This window comes from Maniola hyperantus, chromosome 7 (genome assembly GCF_902806685.2).
Source record: "Maniola hyperantus chromosome 7, iAphHyp1.2, whole genome shotgun sequence".
NCBI lineage: Eukaryota > Metazoa > Arthropoda > Insecta > Lepidoptera > Nymphalidae > Maniola > Maniola hyperantus.
This window is the reverse complement of record NC_048542.1, coordinates 11,335,775-11,356,070: the sequence shown is the minus strand read 5'-3', so window position 1 is coordinate 11,356,070 and position 20,296 is coordinate 11,335,775. Positions and strand designations below refer to the sequence as shown.

At 37.9% G+C, this 20,296-nt stretch overlaps 1 protein-coding gene across 1 annotated transcript in view; it reads right to left on the bottom strand.

Annotated features, from left to right (window-relative positions):
- Positions 1 to 233: 233 nt before the first annotated feature.
- Positions 234 to 20,296, bottom strand: part of LOC117983512 (uncharacterized) — a 42,263-nt gene continuing 22,200 nt past the window's right edge. Inside the window, exons 2-6 of the mRNA XM_069499474.1 lie at positions 7,268 to 7,463; positions 4,798 to 4,957; positions 1,862 to 2,035; positions 1,184 to 1,350; positions 234 to 390 (exon numbers count right to left, since the gene is read on the bottom strand). Of these exons, the coding sequence (XP_069355575.1) occupies positions 235 to 390; positions 1,184 to 1,350; positions 1,862 to 2,035; positions 4,798 to 4,957; positions 7,268 to 7,438 (828 nt within the window). The 5' untranslated portion in view covers positions 7,439 to 7,463 and the 3' untranslated portion in view covers position 234. The remainder of the gene's footprint in view (positions 391 to 1,183; positions 1,351 to 1,861; positions 2,036 to 4,797; positions 4,958 to 7,267; positions 7,464 to 20,296) is intronic.

Here is a 20,296-nt window from a genome sequence, read left to right as displayed (position 1 = left end):
CTTAGGGGATGAATTTTCAGAAATTCTTTTTTAGAGGATGTCATAATAGTTATCTGCATGCCAAATTCCAGCCCGATCCGTACAGTAGTTTTAGCTGTACGTTGATAGATCAGTCAGTCAGTCAGCCAGTCAGTCAGCTTTTCCAATTAAGTTTTTTTTAAGATTTAATTAAGTCTTTGTTTATTAGTAAGTAATGAAAAGTCACCGTGGATAGTTTTGATATTTGTTTATTGATCATTTTTCATCGTCATCGTCGTCGTCATCAGGCTGCTGTATGGTGAAACGGGAAGATGCTTGCGTCTGGATCTCTGCCGCCTCTTCAACCGACGGGATCCGGTAGGCCATGAGCGCTGCTCCGTAGTTACCGAGACCCGTATCACAAAATACTACCTGGAAAATTTGTTAAGGATATTACACCTTAGATATGCTGCCTTCATCATAATATACTATAAAATTTGTGCTCGGTATCGAGTGAGACAGAAGATACAGTACGCACGAAAGTAGAAGACATAATGCTCTACAAATGTGACCAAAGTGTCGTAGTTAAGTCTTCACTATAGATACGTACAAAATTTGGTACAGATATACCTTGCATGCCGCTATGGCTAAAGGTTGCTTTTTGTCCAGGAAAATTAAAGAGCCGTGGGATATTTAAAAAAGCATAATCCCTGTGTACAATGTTACGGGCATCATCTTTTTGGTATAGATATACCAAGAGATATTTGAATCCCGGAGGCGGACATAGGCTACTTTTTATTCCAGAAAATCAAAGAATTCCCACGAGATTTAAAAAAAACTAAATCCATTTGGCAAACTCCCACGAGTTTGCCAAATGGATTTAGTTTTTTTTAAATTTTCTCAATCAATGCATTATCTACTCAAAAAAAATTAATACACGAAAACAAAATTGTAGGTATGTAGGTACAATGTTCCTCAGTTACCGAGCAAACAGTTGAGCGTGACCTGAACGGATGGCCGCGCTTCAGTGGATGCAAGTTGGAGCTCGAGGTTGACTCAGAAATTATTGACTGGTTGACATCTAGCATCCAACTGGAATTCCCTGTTATGTGGTGAACGTTCATGATCATTTGCTGATAATTAAATAAACTACGTAATAATTTTTCGACACTCAATGACCCTGAAATACAAATATCAGGGGGTTTTCTGATTAAATACTCCTCACCTGATCATCTATAAGGTATCTGACATAGTATAGCTCGTTGAACTTCTCGAAGCCCAGCTCCTCAGCCATTTGCTGTCCACGCGCCGTTGTAAAGATGCCAGATATGGCTGGCACGTTTGCGTTAACGCTTAACGCTATCGCTGCCTTCAACATATCATTGGCTATACCTAAGCCCAAACAAATAGGTTGAAAAATAATATTAAAAAAATATTTTTAAAAAATCTTCTTGAGTCCTAGTGTGACCTAAGAGGAATTTTATTTTCCCTAAGTAGTTTCCCTAAGTATGGCTTACATTCGTGTGTAACGGTGTGACAAAACGTGAAATAATTATCCTTGAGCTGCACTGTGACACAACCCCACTTGCCATACTTTAATGTTAAGAGCTGTACAAGTGGAGGTCCCATGTTTGATTCCTGGCAAGGGCAATTTAGGAAAATTTCTAAATTGTCTCCATTCTAGTCCGGTGGAAGGCTTGGGCTATGGTTTTTTAACAGCAAAGACGTAACGATAAGCCATTTGGCGTTCCGGTAAGATACTGCGTATATAAACCGTTTAGGTCCAATTAAAACTGCCATACCCCTTTTAAGTTAATTACATAATATGATTCATTTCACTCAAAACAAATAAGCCGGTTTCCTTATCCAAATTAAATTTAGCACTGCACAGTAGAATCCTTACCCCTATGTCGGTACCTGGTCTTCAAGGCCAGCAGATAAATTTTAAAATACTTTTTCACACCCAATTTATCGTACAGATCCACGGGTTTCTCGATCGCTCTGTAGAAAGTCATCACAGTAGTGTACTGCGGGTTGTAGGTGATCTTCACTCGGCTGAAGGTTCTGGAGAAAGCACCTGAAGTTACATTATACAAATTTTATTATGAACGGAACGATGATCAATCAATCAATCAGCCTGTTTGCGTCCACTCCCTTTCCAAGAGCGTGCCACCACACACAATCCTCTGCCTTCCTCATACACCCACTTCCCGCTACCTTCTTAAGGTTGTCAGTCCAGTGGTTTGGAGGTTGTCCCACACTGCGCTTGCCGATCACAGTCAGTCTCAGTCCGACTCAGTCTCCACTCCAGGCCACGTCGGCCTCCAGGTTCTGCGGAAGACGTGGCCTGCCCACTGCCACTTTAGCTGGCTAATTCGTTAAGTTAACTTTCATCGAACACAAATAGCTCTTTGAATCATGACATAAATAAGGTAAAAAGTATAAAAGTGACCAATCAACATTGAGTTACGCCGTGTTGTGCTGTGCTAAGCAAAGCAATCTGGAGCTATGTTTTTTCTACAAACAACATTGAGCTGCGCAGTGTTCTGTGCGACTGCGATAGCGCGACATGCATGCGGACAAGTGCAAGCGAAATGATGGAAGACAGCGAGATGGGCAATGCGATGAAAAGTGAGTCAGCACGTGTCGCGTGATCCTTGCTATGCTTAAAACGCAGCATAGCCGGCAGCCGCACAAAGCGCAGTGTAGCAGGGTTTGTTTGTATCATCATTAGAATTTAAGAGGAGCGATAGACCATAGCACATCACAGCATAGTTCAGTGTTGATTGGTCATCCTATCTAGTAAAAACAAAAAAGATCGATGTGAAATCTACTCTTATTTTATAGAAGTCCATTCTTACTCTTCTAGATGACAATTCTGCCTAAGGGATAGCAGTTAAAGAGTAGCCTTGAAGTTATCCATTTAGCCTTAAAAGAGTATTTAAGGGACAGGGAATATAGGAGCCAAAGGAGCATTCCATACCTTAGCAGTTCGTATCAGAAAATTTACACAATTCGAATTAAATGAATACGGTAATCGACGTAGAAGTAAACGAAATTCTTGGCGACAATTCACGCCCACAAAATACTTTAACCAAAACAATATCGTGATGTAAGCACCCACCTTTCACATGTTCACCTATATGCAATACCAACAACTTTCCTTAATACTGCCATTTTACCCGATAGACTACTTGGAATCAAATTTACGTTCAAATTGTTCAGTGCAAGTTACAGAACCGAGATATTTCACTTGAGTTAGATTTCACCTTAATGAAATATTCAGTAAAGCAAGCGTATATTAATAACTTGTTTGCCGTCAAACAGTATTTTACTCGATGATAAGGTTCAAGATTCAAGAACAGATTCTAAAATAAATTGTTTCTGTGATATAGTCTGGTGTAGAGCAATAGGTACCTATATAAAAATAACTCAATCATAGATATAACCGAATTTGTCGTATCATCTGAATTATTGTCGGGAAGGCCAAATGATGAAGGACTTGAATACACTTAAAGTCAACAATTGTTGGTATTAAGAGATCAGGCAAAATTGTTTAAAATAGAGAAAACCTTGATATCACTTCTGATTATCGTATAGTTATTGACATACAATCCATACTAATATTATAAATGCGAAAGTGTGTCTGTCTGTCTGTCTGCTAGCTTTTCACGGCCCATCCGTTCAACCGATTTTAACGAAATTTTATACAGAAATAGCTTGCATCCCGGGGAAGGACATAGGCTACTTTTTATCCCGGAAAATCGAAGAGTTCCCACGGGATTTTTAAAAACCTAAATCCACGCGGACGAAGTCGTTGGCATCATCTAGTAAATTATATAGCTGAAAAGTCAATAGAGCTCAGGGACCCAAGGAGCTGGAATGGTAACCTTGCACCAAAAATGCAATGGGACTGCCACTATGGCTACACGTATGATTTCAAGCAATTCGCTTGGAACCGCTAAATAATTAGATATTATATAATATATACTGTGAATTTATGACCGGCACAATAGTTTTCAGGTAGACGAAAAAATGTAGCAAAAACGGAATAAAATCCAAAGCCTCCGAAGTCCGAATAGCTTAAAGCTTGCACCATACCCAAAATCCCAAAGCTGAATTCGGAATTCTTTTACGGATGCAGTAAAAATTTAGGCTCAAAGCAGTCAAACAATCCGCCCTTAATGTTACGGCTACCGATACAGAGACTGGTTTTATGCGAATCGATTCGATTGATACGCAAATAGATTCTCAATTCTCAATAGTCCCACCGATGTGCTGACAAAATCTTGACTCTAAAAGTACGTAGATATCATCATCATTATCATAATCAATCCATCAATGGGTCACTACTGAATGAGGGTCGCCGATGTGCTGACAAAATCATGAATCTAAGAGTGCGTAGATAGTACGAGTTATCGTCATCATCATGATCAACCTATCGCCGAGTCACTAGTGAATACGTGACTCTTCTCAGAATGGGAAGGAGTTTGACTATAGTTGCCCAAGTGCAGATTGGCAGACTTCACTCACCTTTAAGAGTATTATGGAGATCTCTTAAGGCATACAGATTTCCTCACGATCTTTTCCTTCACTGATAAAGCAAGTGACATTTTAATTGCTTAAAAACGCGCCTAGTTGCGAAAAGTTGGAGGTTTGAACCACCGGTCCCTCCAATTTTTCTACCACTCCCTATTCTGTACCTTTTCAGGCCACCTAACTGTAAAATCTATTTCATCACGCCATCGTCGTCTCAGCCTGCCTCGGTCTGGGGAGTCTTCAGATAGAAAAAATAATAAATGGTAAAAAATAATGCGTCGGCACCACCTTCCTACTTACTTTTCTCCTGTATCCTCATGATGAGTACACCAACCAGTTTGTCTGTACCTTCCTTAACAGCTGCTATCGACATTTTGTCTTTCATCCAAATCCTGACGTTATGTACAAACTCATCGACGCCTTCTTTGTTTTCCGATATCTTCACTGATCGGTATGTGATCTGCAAAGAAATTAGAAAGAAGAAGAAAGAAAGAAGACGAAAGAAGAAAAGAAATTACTTGTTGAAGTGGAAACCTCTTTAGGTGCATTGGGTGATTTTGGTATGGGCAAAAAGTCAAGTTCGCCTCACCGACATGCTAATTTTAGTAGCTTATTAAATTTGTTCTTTAGCGCAACTGCTAAGTTCAATAATTTTTAACGTAAATGTTAAGTATGCTTTGGGTAGTAATTTCATCTTCTGTCAGCAATCCGCACTTTCTATCTTTTTTTTTGTTTACAGATTTAATTTTAAACTAGCTTTTCAGTGACGTGTGGTCTAATTGTGACAATGAATATCATTTGGTTGTGATTGTTAAGCAAGGTTGACCCAAATTGGTGACTGGTTGACCCGAAAGTCCGAATTCATCATTTTCGTTTCCGATATGCCCGAGTTAAGCCACTGGTTTCGGCTATTATTATCACTAACACCTGATTAAAACTGTAAAAATGTAAAAGTTGAAATCTCTTTCGAGTTGTACCTGGAAAGATCTGGGAATCCACCGCATTGTTATTCCAAGAAAACTCCTGACATTATGTTATTAATGGAAAGGGGTCACGACCCTCAACAATGAGGAATACGACGCGGGAAGATAAGCTTTTGTCTGCAACTTCATCCGCATGAGTTAGGTTTTTAGAATTCCCGTAGGAAAACTTTGTTTTCCGGGATAAAGTATGACTTTACTTGAAAACCTAGATGAACAAAATTATGTCAAGGCAACGCAGTACGAAGTCATAATTTTCATACAACACAATTAACCAGCGAAACTAACTACTTGAAATTCTTAATTGGCGTCCTGAGATCACAACTTTCCTCTTATATGGGGGCTTACATAAACTTAATGTAAGCATACGCAAGAATAATGAGCACCGTAATGCTGTCACGGCCCGTAAGTACTACACGCGACGTAAAATATACCAGAAGTATCTACAAAGTTACGAAAATTTAAGACTAAAAATGTTGGAGCATAAAGCTAAGTGACCGCTAACGATAAAACTTGCAAAAATCCTGGCAAGTCACTTGTGCCGTGTCAAATCGCCAGTCGCAGTCAAATGTTCGCAAGCAAGTCAACTTCGGGGTGACGTGCGGATGTGCGGCAACCCCCCGCCTCTTACCCCGATTGCCATCTCGACCTGTCGTGGATTATAGACGTATACCCCAAATATTAATATGTATTACGCTTGGGACACTCGAGAAATCTTCGCAATTTTTAATAAAGTCCAAGTGAATATAGCTTTTCAATCCCCTAAATCTTTTTCCGGTCGGTTAATTAAATTAATTTGAGGAATCGCGCCCTGAAAAATGCCTTTCCGATTTGAGGTTTCCATTGTCAATTTATTCTTTGTTAATCTGGGATTAGGGCTTCCTTTATGCGGGTCACAAGCTTTTGGTTTTTAATCTTATTTTTGGCGATTAGTGCTTTAATGCTTATTATATTAAAAGTACTAATTGCCTAAAATAAGGTTTTTGTCAGCGCTTAACAAAACATAGAACCAGATTAGCTAGTAGGTATTATAACAGTTTGAACGATTTGGTTGAAACTTTATATTTAAATGTTTTACTTTTCAAGTTTTTGTGGATAGGAGTCATTAAACCCTAAATGTTCCCGCGGAAAGAATTCGAAAGAGATTTAGCTGGCCTTTGTTGAATCCATACTAATATTATAAATGCGAAAGTGTGTCTGTCTGTCTGTCTGTCTGTCTGCTAGCTTTTCACCGCTCAACCGTTCAACCGATTTTGACGATTTTTGGTACAGAGATAGTTTGTATCCCGGGGAAGGACATAGGCTACTTTTTATCCCGGAAAGTTAAAGATTCCCACGGGATTTTCAAAAACCTAAATCCACGCGGACGAAGTCGCGGGCATCATCTAGTAGTAAAATAAAATTTATAATAGGAAAAATTGGTTTGAAAAATTCGACAGAGCTTATTTGTACTTTATTGCCTGATCATATTGGGGTCTTTATTCAGACTATTACCTACATAATCAAAGATTGTTCCATTACTATCTAAGACGTCCCGATTAGCTAATAGTTAAAGTTTTGGAGTAGTTCGTTCTAGTTTGTGCTAGATTTGCCATGCTGTTAGTCGAATATTTTCAATATGAATAATTGCGATCAATTTTCAATTTTTAAATTTTACATAGATGACGTTGAAATTAAATTTCAAATTCCATTGTAATGCAATTTTAAAGATTATCGTTACATATTAAAATTATTCCAGGTTGATTTTTCTTTTTTTAAAGTTCTTCATCTTTGTCACTATTTTTACTCACCTCTTCAGGTAAATAGTGTTCCTTAAGCAACCGTACGGCGTCTTCATACCTCCTGTCTTGTAAATCCTCAAACCTAATACCGCAAGGCAGTCGGCCCCATATTGAAGGCGCTTTTATCCTTTCTTCTAATTGTTTCATTTTCTCTACCTCTTGCTCTGCACTTTTAGCCATTTTCCTCTAGTGTAGTGAAGGATATCTGAAAACATTAATTTGTAATTGGAGTTAAAAATAAATGATCGTTTAGATTTAAGAACGATTTTGAAAACAAAATGTTTTGGATTCAACATGGTTGCTTTGATTGACTACATCAAAAGTCACCCAAATAGGTATAGCATAATGTATGTATTAATCTTTAAACGTTTAATCTATGTAGACTGACGAAATCGTAACCTATAAGTAAAACAAGTCGGATCTCACCGCAATAGGCGAATCTGCCGAGAAAATTGATCTTTTCAGTTTTGTTATGGGAAAATGTTATATCGATGTATGCGTGAATTGTGCAGGAAAACATCGTGAGGAAACCTGCATGCCTAAGATTTCTCCATAATGTTCTCAAAGGTGTGTGAAGTCTACCAATCCGCACATGGCCAGCATGGTAGACTATGGCCAAAACCCTTCCCACTATGCGAGGAGACCCGTGCTCTGTAGTGAGCCGGTGATGGGTTGATTATGATGATGATGATAAGTGAATTGTAGCCGTGTTTATTGCAACGTAGCAGCACATTATGTGCCTGGTAAGTACATACATATGGACTGGTGATGGACTTCTTTTGATAGTTTTTGGTATATAATATCACTGGCACGGTATAACATCTCCACCACAACCCATATTATGCCCATATTATAAATACGACAGTGTTGTGTTGGTTTATTGGTTTGTTGGCTCGTTGTTCAATCACGTCGCAACGGAGCAACGGATCGCCGTGATTTTTTACATGAATATAGTTAGAGACCTGTAGAGTGACATAGACTACTTTTTCTTCCGAAAAATCAAAAAGTTCCAGAAAACCAGGCGAACGAAATCGTGGATATCAGCTAGTGATGGTAGTATATACCTACGCCAATCAGGTTCCTAAAGATCTTGACTTAAGTATCTACCAGCTATTGATGCCTTTTATCCCATACGATAAAATAACTCGTTGCTTTAAGATCTAAAAGACAACGTTTGAAAATCTCGTATGGAAATCTCCATGATTTTTCTTCGAAAGATTTTAACTCAACAAATTCGACAGCATTCACAACGAATTTCAATTCCGTATCCCGAGTTGAGGTGCCTGCGATATTATAGTTCGCCCTAACCCAATATTCAATTTATAATTCAATCTCGCGCCACTTCGATATAATCTAGAATTAGCTAGGTATCCAAGAGTCTCTAAAGTTACCTTTGATCCAAACTGTTACCCCTTTACATCGATGCCCCTTACCCCCGTTATCTTCGTAAACTATAACCTTTTGTGAGTTGAACTAATTAAACTTGGCACAGTAATAATTTGGAACGTTAATCAAAGTTTAATCACGGCATGAATTGAAGGGAAGGAACTTTTGTTATGTTTATTTAGGAATATAGAGTTGTATTTTCCAGTAGGTAATTATAAAAGTCCATGGGTAAGTAAATATTTGCTGTAAAATGACAAATTAAAATGCCAACGTCAAAATTAACTCTTGTTCTTTGAAATCTATGAGTTCCTACCCAACTTATCCTATGTGTTATTTGTCTATACTAAAATATTACAAAAAGTTATTTTTATGATTTTTTTATGTAGAGGGTAATTTCCTGAACGAAATGTATTATCCTATTCTTGAAATTCTTTCATTATCACATAACTACAGATATTTGCCTCCTCGTTTTTAATTCAAACCACCAGGATATTAATTTAGGTAATGGACTAAGAGCCAGCTCGTGCCAGACCTTCGTTATTTTATAAAATCTAAGTTTCACTGTGTATTGTCCCCAACACAGAGAGAAACGATCAATGACTATGAATTTTGGATAGGATTTTTTTGGATCATAGTGGGTTTGGGAGATAACAGGTACTTAATAAAGGTGCAAAAAAATCTTACGTCATTTTTTTTTTAAAATATTTTATTCGGAATAGACGGCATAAAGTTTAACAATTTATTAAAGTTTAAGGGTGCCTGGCAGGAGTTGACACGATAATAAGTGTCTGGCAATGCATGACGTGATTTCTAAAACTATTCCGATGAAAATAGAAAAAAAAATTGACTTTATACTTTGACGTATGATTTTTTACACCCTGTTATCTCCCATAGCCACCATAATTTAAACTTCATAGTCGCTGATCGTTCCTCCCAGTGTTGGGGACAATACGCAGAGAAACTTCCAGCATTTATGAAATAATGAAAGTCTGGCACGCACTGGCTCTCTCTCTATTAATCCTCTCCCTTCCCCTAATGTATTAGTAGGTACTTAAGCCTATTTACAAAGCTGCTAACTCAAAGTCGTATAAAAGGCGAGTTTATTATTTTAAAAATATTATAAAACCGTCCCCACTCGGGTATAGGCATGTAATTTTAGAGCTAACAATTCAAAAGATGCGTGGCACACGCATCGTGCCCTTTGTGGGTGAAAATCGTCGCTAAACATTTTACATCGCATTTCTGTGTACTTACCTAAAGCTTTAATATTTTATGTAGAAAAGCGTGGTTTAGACTGAAAGTCAAGTTAAATTCAGGTCGCTGGTTACGATTTTATATTTCTAAAAGAGCAAATTTCCTGCCTAACTTAGTGCTTTTGAGCTTGATCTCAAATACATACTTATTACTTATATATTACTAGCTTTATCCCAAGAATTCGTCCAAGTTATTTAGGTTTTAAAAGAACTGGGAAGAAGGCTGGGATTTCTCAAAAGCCTTTCTTGTAAAGTTGAAAAAAAATGTAAAATTTCTAAACCCAGTAAACATCTATACACCAAATCTGTAGTTTATAATACCCATAAAATATAGCAATGTTTGGTCAAAATAAAAGGTTACGCGTTGATAATATGTCGTTGCGGTATTCGTAGCGTATTTTAAATTATTATTAGGACAGCAAATTAAATATAGATTGTATAGTACGTGACAGGTCGTGATGGCAATCGGGGAGGGAACGCCCTGCACACCCGCACAGCTTCATAGCCGCACAGGGGACGTGCGGGTGTGCGGAACGTCTCCCCGCCTCATACTCCGATTGCCATCTCGACCTGTTGCTGACCTATAGGTAATATAACTTTGGCGCGAACGGTACAACAGCATCAAATATTGATTCCAAACTTTTTATTTATCAGAGTTGAATGCTAAAAATTTGGCAGTTTTTGGAAGGGTTGAAAGCGTAAATCTTTCTTTTGTCCGTACAAAACCATGAGCGAACTCGAATTTAAAGGCTTTAAAAATGCATCTACTTTAAAAAGAGTTTTCCAGTATTTAATTGCGATTTTGCGCACCAACCTTGTACTGTACGAGTGAACCTGGGTATTTTGAAGTGATTTACCCTTCTTCGGTGGTAACGTGCTAATTTCTAAACAATTGCTGGTGAATTAACCCCACCTGTACCTTAAATGAAAAATGATAATGGCGTTGATTCAGTTGTACCTACCTACTACTAAGTATATCGTTTTCGCAGGGAAAATAATTTGTGAAAGGAATACGCCATTGATGTAGGAAGAAGCACTAATAATAAAATAATAATTATATTATTCAGACCCTTCATTTTAGGTTTAGAGATTGTATCTTAGGTCCGAATTAGCACCGTATTTTTTCATATCTAGCTACTACCTATTCAATCGAAAATACTTTACTGATCATTCATTTCGTTTCTGATAAATAATGTAGATCAGTTAATTATTATTATAATTTTTAGGGTTCCGTACCTCAACAGGAAAAAAAACCGGCCAAGGGAAGGGTCATATTTCAAGAGTTTTCATTTTGGCACATGTTTGAGATACCTACAAACATTTTTCTGAGATATTGTGAGTAAAATCTGTAGTTTAATAATAATTTTAAAATAATTATATTCATTGCGAAGTTTTCGGTGTTATTAGAGAAATTTAAAAAAGGGGGCAATTTTTTCTTTAATTTTTGAGTTTAATTTTATTTTTGAAAATTTATTGGGGAACCAGTTTACATTAATTCTTATGTCCCTTTAAAACTAACATAATATTATATTCAACTAGATTATGCTCGCGACTTCGTCGGCGTGGACTACATAAATTTCAAACCCCTATTGCACCCCCTTAGGAGTCGAATTTACAAAAATCCTTTCTTAGCGGATGCCTACGTCATAATAGCTATCTGCATGCCAAATTTCATACCGATCCGTTCAGTAGTTTGAGCTGTGCGTTGATAGATCAGTCAGTCAGTCAGTAAGTCAGTCACCTTTTCCTTTTATATATTTAGATATAGGCTATTCAATGGGACATAAACAAACTCCATCAAAATTGGCAACGCATTTGCTGGTGCTGCAAATGTTCATAGGCGGTGGTAATTACTTAGGCGACCCGCCTGCTGATTTGCATACCCTTAATACTAAAAAAAGTTTTTTCCGCCTAGATAATTCAAATGGACCTATTTAATCCTATTTACCAATGTATTTATTTAAGGTGAGTCCAACAAGCACATGTCTGTTGAAACTAATTTGCGGGACATCCTTATCTAAAGCGAATCTTGGAAACGATTCGATACGTGTGACGTTTGATTAAATAAAGGGACCTTCGACCCTCCCAATCGTTTGCTTATCTGATAGAATTGTCTTTGAACAAACGTTGTTTCACCTGTTTGCCGGTTGACTTTGAGATATCTATTGAATGAAGTTGAAACTCGAAAGGACTCACGTACCTACTACGAATTCCTTCAGCCTTTCGCAAACTGGATAAAAATATCTCTGTCTTTAAATGGGGAGCTTTACTTACTTAGTTTGCATAGTTAGCTATAGGTACATTGCGCAGACAGCATTATTATTATGTAGATAACGGGTACATGCCACAATTAATTTGATGATTTTGATTTGCCGATATTTCGATCCAGTTCGGTCGAAGTCACAACATTGTCACAACGGGACTGCAGTGCTGCGAGAGATGAAATTCGAGTTGTTATGGGCAGTAGCGAAATACCCTATTTCTTGTACTTTTTCACCTACTCGCGTCACGTTTTGTCCCTAGACGATAGTCGAAATAATCTCAAAATCATCAGAAACCATTACGTCGGTAGTCTATAAATGATATGATACCATTATGTGACCACGCCAGCAGCTCTCCACCATACTTAAACAAACGCACTTAACTCTGAATAGATTGAATCCCTGACCTCCCGAATAGAAGGCTGACGTCTTAACCACTATCTATCTACTAGGCTATCACCGCTTTAATAGCCTAAAAAGAAAAAAAAACTCACACAATTTCCGCCCTACAACAATGTGTGCCAAATACCGACCAGCACCGCTGGCTTGCCGATGGAACTGAATAAAAATGGAAAAAATAAATCGATACCCATCTAACCTATATTTTGTGTTTATGGTGAAACTTAAAAGTTTCTGAACGGTGGTTCGTCGCACGAATACTGCTTCTTCTGTAAGTTCGAACTTGTTTAATTTACAAATGTTCCGTATACAAGGTACACCGCACCGCAAGGCGTTGGGCGAGTTCCCAGCCTATGCGCGTTTGTGCACTCATGTGTTCGTTCGGTACGGCGGTTCGTATCCGTGATTCTTCGCAGTGGCCGTCATACAAATACGTACATTCGATTCGTATTTTTTTTCACGGATCCGTAAAATCACGGATGAGTGCACAAACGCCCTATGTCGTCGGCAATCTATCTAGACACGCACAAAACGTTTTGCGTCATCGTTCCTCATATTTGGTTTGGAATATACTTCCGCGTTCTGTGTTTTCTACCAATTATAATCCGGGTATCTTTAAAACAAGAGTATAGGCATATTCTCGGTAAACGCATTCCATCTTAGGCCACATCACCACTTTTCATCAGGTGTGATTGTGGTCAAGCGAGTGCACATAGTGAATAAAAAAAGGAAAACCAGCCAAGTGAGAAACGAGGGTTCCGTACTACAGTCGTATTTTTTCGACATTTTGCACGATAATTCAAAAATTATGATGTATAAAAATAAATAAAAATCTGTTTTAGAATGCAAAGGTGAAGTCCTTTCATATTATGATACCCCACCTGATATAGTTATCTTACTTCAAATATTGAAAATACTATAGTTCGTGACCACAATTTAATTTTTTTGTGTGATGTAACCACAAATTTACGGTTTTCAGATTTTTCCCCTAATGTCTGCTATAAGACCTACCTACCTGCCAAATTTCATGAGTCTACGCAACGGGAAGTACCTACCCGGTAGGTTTTTTGACAGACCGACAGACAGACAAACAACAAAGTGACCCTGTTTTTGCTTTTGAGGTACGGAATCCTAAAAATAAAAAAGGTCGGTGGGATACCCTCTACTTCTCGTACATAATAATTAATAGCTCAATACCTCTCTCTCTGTACGCGAAATTGGGGATGCTATCCAAGCGTGTTTTTGTTAAGTTAGACCAAACAGTTAGGTCTCGCCCTATTTTGTTAGAAAAGCATTCTAGGGCCTATTTTTAACAAAAATACGATCGCAATAGACATGTGGCCCTACCGCGGTTGTTTGACAGCTACAATGTCACGATCGCAATCATCTCTGATTGGTTAATGCTCGCTCACTATTGGCTACAATGCATTGTTGCAACAAGAATCGCACAAATTCAGCCAATCAGAACAATTGAGATTGTAATAATGATTGATGCAGGTTTTAGACAATCGCCCTACCGGTCTTAGATCAACAAAAACTCATTTACATAAAGTTATCGCTATTATGAAAATAAGGTTTAAAGCAAACTTTGCCGAACCCTAACAACACTGAAACTAGGATCGATCGTAAATGGTAGACAATATATCAGCGGCAATGCAAAGTCGCTGTTACTGCCACACTATAGCCACTATAGATCTTTCATCCGACTTCTATTACTATATGCTTCAATGTAACAGAGAAAGAATGAATAAAATGCAATCCTAGGAGCTTTATTAGGTATTCATTATTTCCATATATTATAATATACTATCTTATGCTCGCGATTTCGTCCGTGCGGACTAAATAAATTTCATACCCCTATTTCACCCCCTTAGGGGTCAAATTTTCAAAAATCCTTTCTTAGCGGACGCCTGCGTCATAATAGCTATTTGCATGCCAAATTTCAGCCTGATCCGTCCAGTAGTTTGAGCTGTGCGTTGATAGATCAGTCAGTCAGTCAGCCAGTCAGTCACCTTTTCCTTTTATATATTTAGATAATCCTCGTTCCGGTATAGGTAGGTAGGTATAGACCATTAACGCAATGATGTTAATGGTCTTATAATTTTACTGTAAAGTTCCTGATTCGATTCATGGTACGGTCAATTTGGGAATTAATAAGTTTCAAATAGGCTCAATTTCTGATTTGGTGGGGAGTTTCCGTCGTGGCTACTAGCAAAAGCCATACACTCAAGCGATTTAGTGTTTCGGTACGTTGCCGTACTCGTTAAAAGTAGGTAGGTACTACCTATGGGTTTAATAGATCACTGCAATATCCTTTGCTGGTAAGTGGTAAGCTCGCTTCCAACAGACAGCACTGTTACCAGCAGCTGAGATCTATGTCCAGAGCTAACTAAAAAAAAAATTAAGGCGAGTCACCGAGGCTAAGCGGAAAAAACTGGTTTGCTAGATCAAATGTTTTAGGTATTTACTATTAAATAATGGCCTTGCTAAAAATATGCAATATACCTAAAGACATTGTCTAAAGAATGTGCTACTTTGATACACAATAGGAAGTACTTCTATAGATATACATTCGAATCGAATACATAACCTCTTCTTTTGAAGTCTATTAAAAAAGGCTTCGTACAGCTAGGGTTACCCATTCTATAGATGACAGGGTAGGTTTTGCAGTTGGCCTAATAATATCTCATTTAGGCGCTAGATATCAAATGACCGCTAGAATCAATTAGGCGTCAACAATTAATCACCGGAGCATCGCGTCGCACATTTGTCACAGCGTATGGTTGGCGATCAATCTTATTGCGTGGCGATTCGGTCATTTGTCAACTATGTAAATTTGGCAATGAATGTGGCCTAGTTTACTTAATGAATTGGGTGTGTAAATTCCTAATAACAGTCGAACATAACATTTGATATTCTTTTTCAAAGGTGTGTGAAGTCTGCCAATCTGCCAGCTGGTATAGACTATGGCCAAACCCTTCTCATTCTGAAAAGAGACCCGTTCTCAGTAGTGAGCCAGCTATAGGTAGATTATGATGATGATGGGTTTAGTAATATAACTGCAATACAATAAATATCCTTTCCAGAAGCTCGCCTCTGAGATCTTAATCCAGGGCTAACTAAAAAAAGTCTTCACGCAGCAAAGCTTACCTATTCTATATACCTAGATGATCCAGTAACAGATTTTTAGTTGGCCTGCCTAATAATATCTCATTTAGGCGCTAGATATCAAATGGCCGCTAGAATCAATTAGGCGTAACAATTAATCACCGGAGCATCGCGTCGCACATTCGTCACAGCGTGTGGTTGGCGATCAATCTTATTGCGTGGCGATTCAGTCATTTGTCAACTATGTAAATTTGGCAATGAATTTGGCCTAGTTTACTCACATGAACTAGGTGTATATATTTTTAATATTAGTCGAACATTCCACAACATTTGATATTCTTCTTCAAATAGGTTTGTGAAGTCTGCAAATACGCACTTGGAGCTGGTATGGACAGTGGCCAAACCCTTCTCATTCTGAGAGGAGACCCGTTCTCAGTAGTGGACTCATATCAAATCATAGCAGTTATTATGAAAATTTCAAATGTTTAGTCTTATATATAATTTATACATATTTAAATATAAATCAATCGTCTGCATGGTGATGACTTGAAGAGTTTAATAATATGACTGCAATATAATATCCATTCCAGGCAAGCCCGCTTCCACCAGACCACTTACCACCAGCTGAGATCTCAATCCTAGGCTAACTAAAAAAGTCTTCGTGCAGAAAGAAAAAATCGGTCATCGTCATCATAAACCAATACACGTCCACTGCTGGGCACAAAGCATCTTGTAGGGGCTTCTACATTCTACACGACGCAGTTTTGTGCTGGCTGGATCCAACGGTTCCCTGCGACTTGCTTGATGTTGACGTTGGGTTGGCAACGCAAGGTCACCATTCCGTCACCTTGGGATCCCTTCTATCAGTTCTTTAAACCGTGTCCCCCCCATGTCCTCTTCATCTTTTGCAATATTCAGAGAAGTTTAGCCTCTATCGAACATCGCACCAACAACGTTTTGTCAAGGTTTTCTCGGAATATACTATTTAATATAATATTTAATCATGTAAACTACATAGGTACTTAAGTAGTTACTAGCGGATTAGATGAATCCGCGACGTCATCCGCATTATAGTTTTTTTAACCCCGTGGGAACTCTTTGATTTTCCGGAATAAAAAGAATCCTATGTCCGTCTCCGGAGTGTAAGCCAACTCTGTACCAAATTTCAACAAAATCGGTTAAATTGTTGGGCCGTGAAAAGCTAGAAGACAGACAAGCAGACACACTTCCGAATTTATAATAATAAAAGTATGGATGGATTGCCTACTAGTCTTTTGAATTTCGATTCCCAGCTAGAATTAATTAAGCCATCAAGAATAATTAATCACAGGGCCTAGTTCGTAATCAATCTCATCGTGTGGCGATTCGGTTATTTGTCAACCAACTAATTTTGCCTAACGGACCTATTAATTATGACATAGAAGAAGCCGTAGTTACCTACCTACGAATACTTAGTTAATCTTTTAATCCCTCTTTGCTAATTATGCCTACATTATAACATTAGATCACACCTCTTATACTCTCCCTCATAAATAATATTATGTACTCGTTTGATGTCTTCTATCCACCAACTGCGATTTATATTTTGGATGCGAGCACCTTGGTACCCCAACATCTATCGGCTCTTCAAACTATAATATGCCTTGCCTATTGCCACTTCATTCTTGTAATCCGTTGGGCTATGCCGGTTTCTCTGGTTTTCCGATGGATCTCCTTGTGATTTGGTTACGTAGATATACTCCTAGCATAGCTCTCTCCATCCCGCTGACTGAGTGGCTCTGAGCTTTGTAATGAGGCCCATACTGGCTTATCAAATATTATACTAACTAATCATACTTACAAATTACAATGCGACGGTCAACAAAAGTTACATCAGATGAATCGCGCTTTGCATAATTTATCCGTTATAATATTATGTGACTAGCGACCGCCCGTGATTTCGCTTGTACGCTTTTGTTATTTTTATTTTAGGTGATGCCCGCGACTTCATCCGCGTAGATTTAGGATTTTAAACATCCCGTGGGAAGTTTTTGGTTTTCTGGGATACAAACTATCTCTGTACTAAATTTTATCAAAATCGGTTTGACGGATCGGCCGTGATAAGCTAGCGGATCTACAGACACACTTTCGCATTTGAATAACACTTTTACCTAGGAATACATGTTTTTAGGACAAGACGTTAGGTAAGAAGGTAGGTAGGTACATTTTATAGTTTAGATATATTCCGCTATCGCTAAAAGCTTATTTCCAGCTAATCCGTGGAGAAATCAATTAAGAGCCAAATTATACTATAGTCCAAGAGATAGCCGATTATTATTAATGGCCACCTCGCTCGGAAGCAGAATTTATGTTCAAACTAATCCACATAGTGATTTAATGCGATCTATGTTGATTTAAATTATTGAAATGGGATAATATTTTAGTGATGATGATTCAGTGCAAAGGCAAAGGATTTGTGCACTTGTTTTTTTATTTATTTTTACAGGGATTTTATACAATACTAGCTGATGCCCGAGACTCCGTACGCGTGGATTAAGTTTTTTTTAAATCCCGTGGGAACTCCCTGGTAGTGATTCTTCTTGAAATGTTCTGAATACTAATGACTGAATACTAAACCCGTATTGAATTGCACTAAGAAATTTAGGTGCGAACCAATTTTTTTGTCGGAATCAAACCAGTTACTAAGTTATAGGGAAGAAATGAAAATGGATTGTATGCTATGGTGCTCGCATGTATTTTTGTTAAGAGTCTACTATTTACCAAGCTATTATATTGATCGCGATCGATTTGCTGTTACCCGTTGAGGAGTTCAGCCACTATTTCTAATACTGTTCATCAAATCTGCACTAAACTTACAGGCAGCAACATGATAGTAGTAGATTCTTTTTTTTATAAAAAAAAGAATTGTGCAAATCGGTTCTTTGACGGAGTTATGGAGTAAAATCGATAAAAATTTGATCCCGTATCCCAAAGAATCCTTAATTTTTTTTTCGGGATAAAAACTACCCCTCATATTAACCATCAGCTACCACTGTACCAAATTTCATCAAAATCCGTTCAGTAGATTTCGCGTGATGCACAATTAATGCGAGCACAGACAGACAGACAAATATTCCAAAAAAAAATGTTTTCTGGTCTATATTGCTAATTATGTTTCCCCCGATTAAAATTTTCAAAATATATTTAATGTATCGAAATTATTTAATAACAGTTTTATTATAAGTACCATAGACGTATATGACAACCCTATATTTTTTGCACTCTTATGACCGGAGAAATATACCTAAGTACCTACCTGAATATAATTTAAAGATATTTCTGAAAATTCGCTGTGACAAATAAAAACACCCAAATAAAATTAAGTTACCGAAGGTAATCCACTTTTCTTGTAATTAGATATCTTCAACGTCAACACAGCAAATAGCTTTTCACGCGAATGTAACGAAGAAAACGTGTTAATTTTTTTCGTGTCTAGCTTCATATCGTCTTACATTGAAAATTGACATTTTATTTCATTTTTGGAACTAATCTAAATATATAAAAGGAAAACGTGACTGACTGACTGGCTGACTGACTGACTGACTGACTGATCTATCAACGCACAGCTCAAACTGCTGGACGGATCGGGCTGAAATTTGGCATGTAGATAGCTATTATGACGTAGGCGTCCGCTAAGAAAGGATTTTTGAAAAATCAACCCCTAAGGGGGTGAAACAGGGGTTTTAAAATTTGTGTAGTCCACGCGGACGAAGTCGCGAGCATAAGCTAGTTTACCAATAAATACTTATATTCCGCGACGGGTCGAGATGCAATTGGGGTATGAGGCGGTGGGACGCCCCGCACACCTGCACGTCACTCTCGCTCGGGGGTTGTGAAGGGCAGGGCAGGGCAGGGCGTTCCCTCTCCGTTTGCCATCTGAACTTGTCGCGTACTTTAATTGATTTTATTCAAAACCTAGCTGATTTAGCTGGCTTTGCTTGGGTGAAATTTGTTATAAGTAGGTTACTATACCTACAAAAAACCTACTTACATAATAAAGTAGTCCTTATAAGATCAGCTATCTTCCAGTGAAAGTCCCATCAATTCGGTCCAGCCGTTTCGAAGATTAGCCGGAAGAAACAGACCGATAGACAGATATACGGACACAAGATACATTTTATCCCAGAAAATCAAAGAGTTCCCGAATGTTTTTTTAAAAACCTAAACCCACGCGGACGAAGTCGCGAGCATCAGCTAAGAAATTTATATTAGACTTAGAGAGATAAATTTTAACAAGTAGGTAAGTAGGTATTATGTACAAAAACAAAAAGGATAAAAATAATTAAAAGTAAAGTTAAAAGATAAAAGAACCTCTTAAGGGCAACGAAATTTCATAGAGAAATCACAGTGAAATCCGATTGACATCCAAGCTATAGAAACCATACAAACTGCTGCAGTATAAACTTTATTTAACTAAAACTAGACGTTCTTATCGCTCCAAATACCAAGCTTAACCAACAAACGATTCGCTCGACTCGCTTCAGTTTTCCGCCTGTCCAGCGCATGCCAATACTCAGTCAAGTGAGTAAACAGATCTAGTATAAACTCTGGGATATATGAAAGTACGTACGGCAAAGTTTTATATGCCATTG